Consider the following 11718-nt stretch of genomic DNA (forward strand, 5'->3'; position numbering starts at 1 on the left):
TCAGTTTTAATTCCCTTTGGTGATCCTTGTAAACAGTGAATTTGTACCTCTAGAACTGCCTTTGGATCATCCTTCCGATCCTACTTGTGGCAAAAAAGAATCAACAACATCGACCATCCTCCCCCCGATACTTTCAAATCTTTGGTTTCTTGAAATGTTGGAAAATTCTGCTTAAAAGAATACTCCTTAAAGGCTAGCAAAGTGGGATTTAATTTCTTTGCGCACGTAATCCTCTGGTTTAGATGACGGGTTTTTAATTAGGTCTAGAGGAGGTGGTGGTGGCAGCGGCCAGCAGCTGCTCTGATGGAGTAGGTGTTGTTTTACATCAGACCATATTGTGAACGATTCCCTCATGATTTGATGAATTAAGTAACTATAGTTGCAATTGTAAAGATGATATAGAAAATTTAAAACACAAATTCCTTGCTATATATAATGGAAACTGATGTGTGACTAACTTTTGGTTATTCAATTGCTTGGTGACATATGGCAATGGAGCTTTTATTTGGTATTATAATTGGCCTTAAAGCACTTTAGAAACAAAATTCCAGTTTTTTAAAAATAATCTCGGACTTGCTTTCTGAAGCGAGTGAGATACCCCCATGGCTCTACAAGGAAAGAATAGGGAAACTAGGCCTATCTAGTTTTGACTTGGCGCAGACAGGACAGCCTGAATTTTGATTCCAGCCTCAATATCTAGACTGGCCTGGCCCGATGGGCCAAATATCCCTCACATAGCCCACATCCAATGTCCAGCTACCAGACCCGCCAGGCGAGGCCAGACTTTCCCAACTCCACTCCTGTTCATGTTTCTTCTTCTGCCATCGACCACTAGTGTGAGAATTTGATGTTCTAGTTGGACCGTCATGCATCGTTTGTTCTCCTTTTTCAGTTTCCACGATCTTCAAATTCATATTATTCAGGTTTTTCTGAGCTTGATGATTTATTGGAGGCAGCTATAGCTCACAGCCAGTAAATTATTTCATCCAAGTAAGTTGTTCCTCCCACTGTCCACAACTCCTCCAGCATTCATCTTTTCACAGCATTATTTGCCTAATATGAATATAATGTCAATGATTCAAATGATAGCCTAACATATGCCAATAACGAAGGCCATGCCTATTGATGGGCTTGATTTTAATATAGAATAACCTTCGAGCTTTTACATTTTTGTAGCTTGGATTAATAAATGCCCAACCAAGTGATGATTAACTGTTTGTGGATATAAATTTGTCAAGCAATGTTTGTGTATAAAACCAAGCCCCGGCAAATTGCCAGTGCTAAAATTACTCAAATCCATGATGACATATACCAATTCTTCTAGACTTGCATCCGTCCTTGCGTTCAATGGCAACTTCTTCATCCTATATATCCATCTTTATTGTTTCATCTGGTGCTTAATATTTATTTCAGGTTTACTGAGAAGTTGCAACGGGACATTCAAGGACAGGGAATCAAAGAACAGCTTCAAAGCCTTTGCAAGTTATGCGTGCAGCAATCCAAGCAAGCTGCATTAGCAAATGAGCAGCTTCAAGCTTCATATTTCCAGTTTTGGGTTGCCATGATGCTGTGGTATTTTCAATTGAATTAATTTATTAATCTTGGTGGTGTTAGGAGAGTTTATTCCCTTCTTTAATTTTGGACTGGCTACTGGTTGATTCCTATCACAGGAGAATTTCCACAGATGGTTTGTTGCAGATGATGTTTCCCAATGCTGGATCTTGTTCACACATTTAACTAGACCAACCATCACCTGGGCTCCGTCCTTGCCTTCTTGGCCGCTATGATGGGAATGTCTAGCGCTATCCTGTCCTCTATGAAAGAGCATGGAAGGATCCGCTAAATGAATTGGTTTTGCCCGAAGGGCACCACGAATACATTTAGCCCGCTGCTCATCGAAGACTACAAGCGTGAAGTCGTGGTTAACAAGTATGAAAGTGTAGCGTCAATCAACACAAGGAGTTAATCATATAGTGAAAAAATTCATATATTCACATACACCAGGTGCCATGAAAAAATTTTAATAATATACCCTTGCAAGGATAATGTGCCACAGATACAGCATTTGGCTTACCTTGAAAAGGAAGATATAGGAGACATCTTACAGCAAACTGGTAATTCATATGCATGGATATCATCATGATCTAATTATTCAATTCAATAATTCCCTTGTTCTTTTATGGACGTGTTTGCAGGAAAACTTCTCAAGATGATGGCCTTCGATGTTTCATTGTGCAATCCTTTTAAAAAGTTTTGTGCTGTACTACTTGACAACTTGTAGCATATATAATATGATTTAGTTTTGGATCAGCCAGAGGTAAAGTTAAAAATGCTAAGCTGGTTTCTTGGAGTTTTATGAGTGTGTGTAATACTAGGTCATGACAGAACAAGGACTCAGATGATCCATCAGTGGATGAAGACTGGTGACCAGCAGGGTGGTGGTGCAACTGATAAGAATCCTGTTATCACCAGGACTCGAACGTAATGAGCAGCAAGATTATTCCAAACAATTCCCATCATTGCACCCTGCAACCTGTTCGCACTCGAAACCTGCAAACTGAGATGAACATTCTCTCATAAGAGATGTTATTGATGATAGGTTTCTTTGGTGTATATCGGCAAATCTATGTATATTAGAATACTGCTGCCAGACTTGAACATTCTTCCATTGGATACCTCTTTCGCTTTTTGCCTTCACTCATTTTCTTGTTTCATAAACATTTCCCTTTTGATAGGTACAACTTAATTCAAAGTTGTCTTTTTTCACGGACGAAAGCAAGAGAGCGCCAAGAAAAAGGGAGCACATATTAAGCGCCTGCTACATGAAGTTTTAACCAAGTAGGTAGCAGCAATCCATCTTTCTCGCCCCTCCTCTGCACATGCCAAGCACTAGACAAAGGGATCCTGACAACCACCAAATTTGACAAAGCTTTGAGCGGTTAACCTTAAGACATTCAATTGATATTCTGCGATATTGTATTCGCTGAAGGTCAATATGGTCGGCTAAAAAATAATCCAGTTTGAATTGGATCTTGCTAGTATAATACAAATGGAGTTACGTTGGATCAAGAATCTATTTTAAACAATAAAAATTTTAAGTCATTGAAAGTAGAAAAGATGAGTTAAGTCAAAACAAAAATGGAAAAAAAATCGTTTCAGCATTCACAATTTGTCTCATTCTCATCATGGATCTCATTGGAAGGTTTGTAATACAAAGTAGTTGTCAATCTACTCTATTATGAAAGATCTCAGCTTTTCTCAGCAATTGTGTTCTTTAAACAAATGCAGGTTGTATCTTTCGCATGAAAGAACGATTGATCTTCTTTAGCAGTGTGAACTATTGAATCACATTTTGAACAACTTTCAAAGCACAACATCTATCTCATGATCTATATTGACGGATGGAAGGAAGAGGATGGAGGGATTTGAGAGCTGTGCAAAATACTATCTAATTGTTGACATTGCGAAAGATTAATCATTCTTTTGTGCAAAGGATATAATACGAGATTCTTGCAACATAGCTCGTATGTGGTTTAATTAGGAGGATCAGGTTACTTCGAGAGAAAAGTTGAGGTATGGTGGCGTGAGATTAGCATTCTATAAAGAAGGGCATGCCCTCCAAAGTGAATTATAGATCTACCATAAGAGGCGTTGCACATTATATTTATTCAGATTTTTTATTTCTAAGATAAAGTATTGGCTATCTGTCTCACATGTGTCAATATAAAAAAGAGTACCCGGTGGAAAGCTGTGGACTAAGAAAAAGGGGAAAAAACAAAGAAAGAGAAGGCAGCAATGTAACAAGACAATACAAGATGAATTATGAAGCCCCAATGTTGCTTTCTTTCCTTTACCTTTTCTTAAATTTACCATGAGCATCGTTGAGTCATCGATATGGAATACTGAAGAGACAATGGAGAATGATGGTTAAATTGGAGAATAGCTAAATGATTTTTTGGAGCAAATTGGTGGGGTTACCATTGCACAATTCGTTTAATAAATCAACAAACTTCATGTTTTCTTATGGCATCTGTGAAGCTATCTAGTTCTTGATGCTGATGCTTTTATGTTTTAAAACTCTCTCTTAATTTTGGAACAAATGACACAAAAGATTTAGCAGGTAAGTGTTCTTTGTCAGGTGATCTTGAATGACGTGAAGCATCCTTGTCCCCATGCAAAAAAGCATGTGAAGCCACACCTTCCTCTAATTAAGAGTTAAACTGTTCGACTTGACGTCGTTAATAGGAGCAGAGATCAAATATCCGGTGAGATGGTCATTGATCAAGCGAAATTCCCGGGAAACGTAACTGTCAAAGGCAACGATTAGTAACCACCATCAACGGCACAATCCTTCAAAGATCCTTCAGCTTGCACTAAACAATATTAGGTAGGGCTCACCTCCCGACAAATCGATGTCCTTGATTGCGGGGGAAATTTAAACTATGACTTCTCCCCTCACTCCAATTGGACCAGCAAATTTTGGGGATAAATGCGACACCGACATAACTTGCTCCAAATCTTTAATCTGGATTTTGGGAATGTTGCTGGTTCTTGTAGTCGGAAAATAACTGGTGAAGTATGATTATATGGGGGAGAAGAAAAAAAAAAATTTTTTCCTGAAACATACCGTGTTTCAGGCAGTGATTGACACAAGAAAAACAAATAGCTTATCCACTGAATTCGTATCACTGTCTTTAGGATGCAATAAATTTTCATCTGGGATGGTTAGCCCCAGGTTTGAGTTAATTTGATCAACTAAATACTTTTTGCCGCAGTTGACATTGACTGTTTACTAGACGAGCCAAAACTCAATTTTCAAGTACAACGAAAGGTGGTTGGACCATGTGGTATGTAGGAGTTGCGGCGTTTATTGATGCACAAACTTAATTATAGTGAAAGGCTCCCCTTTAGTCTTAGATGCAATCCCTTTCTATCATATATGATACAGAACATTGAATTATTGAAAGGTTTGTGACGGTAACAACATTATTCATTTTATTGAAAAAATCCAAAATTATTCTTGGCTCTTTTTCATGGACGTAATAGTTCTTTGAATTACCTTTAGTGAGTGCATAATCAAGAAACATCCAATTGTTTACAAATTATGCACATTTCACAAAAAAATTGATGACTAGTTCAAAAAATCTTATTACAAACTAGTAGTGGTATACGTACGTTTTTCTTCTTTTGACCGACATTTGCTTTTCTTGTCCCTCACTTGTTCATTATCGCATAACTAATATATAAATATTTTATTAATATTATCTATTTTAGTTCATTAATATTATATATTTTATCTTATTAATATTATATATTTTATTTTTGTTAATTCTGAATATCGGTTTTTTTTCTTGTATTTCTGACAAATTTGTCATTTATTTTGTGAATCACTACTTTTATTTGATTTGACACTCTGACAACCCTTTTTTCCCCTCAAAAATGCTTAAATGACTAATTTAGGACACAAATTATGTTATTCTATAAGTTAAATACTGTTTTTCCTTTTTATGATCTGGATACTGTTTTCCTTACCTTTGTATATTTAGCTTATTACAATATGGTCAAAAATTATGTTACTATAAGTTAAATACTGTTGTCATAACACGGGTAGAAGGTGTGCTACACGAGCTAATGGATATGGGGGAGCCAAAAATTAGTTTTCCTAGTTTGTTCTTTACGTTTTACTCTTCTGGGGTAACACCACGGTCACAAGGGAATCACAATGGTAGGTTTTCCAAGTTTCAAGGGAGAGGCAAACCCAAATAAGAGAAACTGCTATCCATTTAAATATTTCCAATGCTCGGCAGAAGTAGGCAACCCATGTGGGTGCACAGTTTGTGACGGTTGAATTCGGTGCAAGGGGTTGAAGTGGCAACGTGTGACATGCCACATTCTTCGCCTATAAATGGCCGAGCACCTTCCAAGTAAGCTATCAAACCACCAGCAACGGCTAATATCCAAGTCCCCTAATACCTCTAGTCGCAGGAGAGTGAGCATAGAGAAATGGCTACTTCTCTCCTGGCTACTTTTCTTAGCTTGTCTTGCCTCTTTACTTTGAGCTTCTGCTTCCATACCAAACACTTTGCTTTGCCGATGGCCGGACATGACTGGTCGCCGGCCGGAGCAACTTGGTATGGAAGTGCCCATGGAGCCGGAAGTGATGGTAATGTTAATGTGTCGCTGTGCATGCACTTGGAAAAATGGTTTAACAAATGTGCATGGATGCATACGTTCATGCATGCTTTAGGTTACCTAGCTGCATGTGTTGGTTCATGGATTTCTATGAACCCTTTTAGCTAAACTGATTCTGGCCTGGTCTTTGGTTTTATTGCTTGTTGGCCAAGTTTTGTCTAATCTTTGGAAGTTGATGTTTAAAATTAATTGAGCACTGTTTTCACACAGTATTTTTTTTGCCACTGTTTTCACATAATATTATGTTTGTATATATACGCACATAAATTGACCAACGAGTAAAAAGGAGAAGCATCGTCCTACGCTGTGCATGCAATATGGTAATAGAGGGCTGAAAGCATTAAACATTAAATATCATTTCCTTATTAGCAATTGGATGAATTAAATGTCTCTCCAACCAAGCAGATGGTTAAAATTTGTTAATCTTTTGCATTTACGGCAATTACATTGTATCAGAATGATAAGGTGCATGCTCTTGTCAAATTAACAGGGGGAGCTTGTGGATATCGCAATGCTGTGGATCAAGCCCCCTTTTCTGCCATGATTGCCGCCGGAAGTCCTTCTCTCTTCAAGTCAGGCAAGGGCTGTGGTGCTTGCTATCAGGTATGCAATTAATTCCAAAGTCTTAACTCCAAATTCTCTCGCGTGCACTTGACTTGGTGTACATTTAATACAATTCTATGGCTGCCCAAGTCTTTTTCTAACGTCACTATAGTTCGCGTGTCAATTAATTGCTCTCCTGTTAACTCCACAAAATAACGACCAACAACACTTCAATTTCTTTATTAAATATTGACATTTCTTGAACACATTTAGGTGATGTGCACCACTCACGAGGCATGTTCAAGGAAGCCGGTGACGGTCGTGATCACCGACGAATGCCCCGGCGGTGTATGCTTAAAAGAATCCGCTCATTTCGATCTCAGCGGCACCGCATTCGGGGCGATGGCCAAGCCGGGCATGGCTGATGAACTAAGGAACGCTGGAATCCTCCCAATCCAATACTCAAGGTGCAAATTCCAAACTAGATCTACCAATTCCTAGTAACATCTATATATCACCAACCGAACTGAAATTAACCTTGTTAATTTGTATATATTTCAGAGTTGCATGCGAGTATCCAGGCAAGACGATCACCTTCCATGTGGACTCTGGTTCTAATCCCTACTACATGGCAGTGGTGGTGGAGTTCGAGGATGGTGACGGAGACCTGTCTGCTGTGGAGCTCAAGGATGGTTCTGCCGAGTGGCGTGCCATGGCACAATCATGGGGTGCGGTATGGAGGCTCGACTCTGGATCGACGCTCCATGGGCCGTTGTCGATTCAGTTGACGTCGCAATACTCCGGCAAGAAGCTGGTGGCCAACAACGTGATTCCGGCGGGGTGGAAGCCAGGAGCCACCTATCGGTCTTTTGTTAACTATAGCTAGTTATGAGAATTTGTGTCTCTCCACGTACCATACTATATATAGGGTGCATGTGGTAGCTAAGCATGCCCATGTATGGTTTTATTAGTGTGCTTCTAGCTTGATGATCGCGTGTGATCTAATATTAATGAATGGTGATGGATTATGTTTCCGTTTGCATGATATGAAAAGGTGTATCACCAAAGGATGCTGGTATTTGATGGTTATCAAATGGATGAAAGGGCATGTAACCTTATGCATGCATGTGAAAAGGTATGCTGAAGAAGTGCTAAGAAAACTATAAATAAGCACGAGACTTTCGGGATCAGATATCTCTTTTGAGCACGAATTTTTTACGGTACTCGTGATGCACCGTACGCTATGGTGCATCATACACATATACCATCTATCGCATAATAGATGGCTGCACACGATCGTACATGATATACATCGCACAGCATACCCATTTATACGATGGACGGTGCGCATGATGCATGGCAGAGGATCCACACTTATCTTTTCTATGATCTACTTTTTACTCTCCTATCATATTTGAAAAAACCTCTTCTACTCTACCAATGTATATCTATGCAAGTGAACATTTTTTTTTTTTTAGTCATTTGATTTATTCATTGGTCAAAGATAGGTGCGCTTGTCAAACTGACCATCAGTCTGACATAAGTAATCCATCATCTACTATGGTAAGAAATTGGGACCAACTCATTCTGATTGATGAAGCTTTAGCCGTATAGGTTTCACGCATTACTATAATATGGCGGATTATGATGGTGAACTTTGGTTAGTGAGCTCTTATATTCATTCTAAACCAATCAGCAAAGTTTAATTACGAGGAAGTACCCTAGCATCAGTGTGCTCCATTATACTTGTGCAATTACAAGCATTTTATGGACTAGTGGTCTAAGATCTTTGAATATTAAACATTATTTTTTAAGCCGGCTATTAGCAGCATTTTAATGTCTTGCTACAGATCATAAAAAATATCGAAAATATTTTATCAGTATTTTTATAGTAATTTTATGATATTTTTTTATATGCCGTCTTAAGATGTTGTCAGTAATTAATTATCAAAATTTTTAAAAAAATATCGATAAAAATTTTATTTTAGTGATATTTATAAGTATCTTTAAAATTTTAATTCTATCATATGTAAATGCCTTTAAAATTTCAATATCGACATTTTTATATGTCAATAAAAATTTTAAAAAAATAAACTATAAAAAAATATTGATAAAAATTTTATTTTAGTACATTTATTACTGCCTTTAAAATTTTAATTCTATCATATATAAATACCTTCAAAATTTTAATATTGATATTTTTTATATATCAATAAAATTTTTTAAAAATAAACTATATATTCTAAAATTAGAATAAAGAAAAAATTTGAACCAATAATATGTTGTTTGAATGACAAGCTAGTAACCACCAAACTACAACTTATAATTTAGCATACAAAATATATAATTTATTTAACTTATTAATATTCATTCATATCATTAATAAGTAATACTAAGAATATATATATATAATAATATATTGTATGAGATTGGTACGACTACATTAAGTTTTATATAAAAATTAATAATTTAAGATTGAGTGATAATTTTTAAAAATTTATAAATTATGATATTATTTATTGGTATATTAGTTAAATACCATAATAGCAATTCTGATTTTCGACACTTCAAGTTATATGTCATAAAATAAAAATTTATAGCGATATTTATAATAATTAAAATACTGCTAATAAAAAAAATATTTATTGAAAGATAGTGGTATTTTATCAAAATATCAAAAAAAAAATTTAACGGCATATAATAAGAAATGTCACAAGCAATTTACCATCAAAAATTATTTTTATTGTAGGTGGCCACTATCTTATCATATCTTCTCAATTAAATAAAAAATATTTAAATTATTTTGATTTTTGCTTCTTTAAAACACTTGGATCCAACATTGTAATCTCTTGAATTGGGACTTCACCTCCAAGACGATTACGGTAAATTGTCAAAATGACGACTCAAGCACATGAACCTCATTTTTCTCAATTGGTCTTCTTGAGAAGACAAACCATGGAGCGAGCCTTCTGTTCCACCAGTATATTACTTCAATTAAACATCATTAGAGAGGCTTAGGTGCCGGAATCATTACTGTAAATCTACAAAACCAGCACAGATAATCCCAATCATTTAGTCTTTGCCCAACTACTCGCTCCGGCCTAATGCATCCTCATTTGCCGAGTCAAATGCAAATATCAAACAAGAAGCATGCGTGCTTAATGCAAACACGTAGCATCCCAGGTGTCACATTATTAGCGAAAGCCTCCTTTGCAGCTTCCAGCAGCTCGTCACGCGAAGCAGTGGTGTAATGTTATAGTCGGACAGCTCAAGGATAAAGATTTTGCAGCAAGATTACCTAACGGAAACGGATCTGGTCTCCCCGATAATGACTTCCCAAAGCAGACCATGTGCACTTAATTAGATGATTAAACATGACAAGGAACACTGCATGTGAAGGACATGAAAGCTATGAAGTCTAGCTGAAAAATGCTGCCATAGTGATGTATATGAGAACCTAAAATGATGCGAGTCTCCTTTTCTATCACAAAAAATAAAGGCTTGGTCAAGGATGTGGATGCATCATCTATTGAATATTTCAGAAACGATCATAAGCTTAATTTTATCTTTTCAACAGAATCTTGAAGAACATATCGACGCATTTGCCTGGTATTATCTTGTTGATTCTAGCCAGAGTCCACCTTGGTGTAAATTGTGAAATGGCGCGGTCATCCTCTGCCGCTTGAACTGCTTTGAGAATGTTCCAACGGCCGTACGTGGCAGTACCAAGGGGATCTGCCCACTGGCAAGGGGCAAAGTAGAGAGAAAACAATGTAGTAATCAAGTGATTGGGTTGTATCTTTTGTGTGGAAGAATGGTTCATTATTTTTGTGGTATGCACTATTAGATCACACAATAGCCACTACGAGATTTGTTGTGGTGTAGAAGAAAAAACATCATTAATTTTATATTGATTGGAGTCAAGAGGAAATCTAACTTATATAGGAAGAAAATCATCCTTTCCATGTGAGGCTTCTTTTAAGGGACAAAACTGTGAGACCCAAAAACGGCCCATATAGCCTCCGGGCTATACGTCGTAGATCAAAACAGACAATACTTCACGTGTCGAGCCATGAGTCCTTGACTGCAATATTAGTACTAGAAGAAGAGGATCACCTTCAATGGACTATGGGGCTCCTTTCACCTAAATATCGGAGATCACCCTCAATGAACTGTGGAATTTCTTTCACCTAAATACAACTATGTGGGAGTACATAGACACGAGGAAGGGGATCACCGGGGAGCTATGTTATAGTGTAAAAGAAAAAATCATTAGTCCCACATTGATTGGAGTCAAGAGGAAATCTAGCTTATATAGAAAGGGACCATCCTTCCCACGTGAGGCACCTTCTAAGGGGCAAAACCATGAGGTCAAAAAATGGCCCATATAATTCCTAAGCTATGGGCCATAGGCCAAAGAGGACAATACCTCACGTGTCGAGTAGAAAGATGAGTTTGAAAGAAGATCTTAGATAAAAGATCTAAGATCTTAAAAACAAACTGATGGAGATTCAAATTGGCAATCTTTCTTCTCTCGGCAAATCTTTGATGAATCGATTTTTATGTTGATCCTTTGGATCACTTTTGGAGAGTTTCAAAGCCATCATGAGACTGCAAGGAGCATCTGATGTCCTACTCTGTATCACCTTCTCTATCACCCTCAAGAAGTCTGCAAGAATCTGATTTTCTGATCTTCAGCCAGGATCTATCTCTTTCTTTGAAGCCAAACTGCTCGTCACTTTAGCAATAACAAGGTTCACCTAAAAAATACTAACCATCTTTTTACTATGAAGCAACAGGTGTAACTCCAATATTCTTGTCATTGGAGAGGACCATCTTTTCCACCTGAGGCACTTTAAGGGATGAAATTGTGAGGCCCAAAAAACAGTCCATATAGCCTCCGAGCTATGGATCATAGGTCAAAATGAATAATATCTCATGTGTCGAGCTATGAGTTCTTGATTACAACCAAACTTATACATA

The 11718-nt window shown here is 37.2% G+C and overlaps 1 protein-coding gene across 1 annotated transcript; it reads left to right on the top strand.

Moving 5' to 3' along the window:
- Positions 1 to 5924: 5924 nt before the first annotated feature.
- LOC105043689 (expansin-B18) lies at positions 5925 to 7780 on the top strand. The gene is made up of 4 exons (XM_010921348.4): positions 5925 to 6163; positions 6683 to 6795; positions 7009 to 7202; positions 7297 to 7780. The coding sequence occupies exons 1-4, from the start codon at positions 6004 to 6006 to the stop codon at positions 7619 to 7621; spliced, it is 792 nt and encodes a 263-aa protein (XP_010919650.1). The 5' UTR covers positions 5925 to 6003; the 3' UTR covers positions 7622 to 7780.
- The last annotated feature ends 3938 nt before the right edge of the window (positions 7781 to 11718 follow it).

Source organism: Elaeis guineensis, chromosome 4, assembly GCF_000442705.2.
Source record: "Elaeis guineensis isolate ETL-2024a chromosome 4, EG11, whole genome shotgun sequence".
Classification (NCBI taxonomy): domain Eukaryota; kingdom Viridiplantae; phylum Streptophyta; class Magnoliopsida; order Arecales; family Arecaceae; genus Elaeis; species Elaeis guineensis.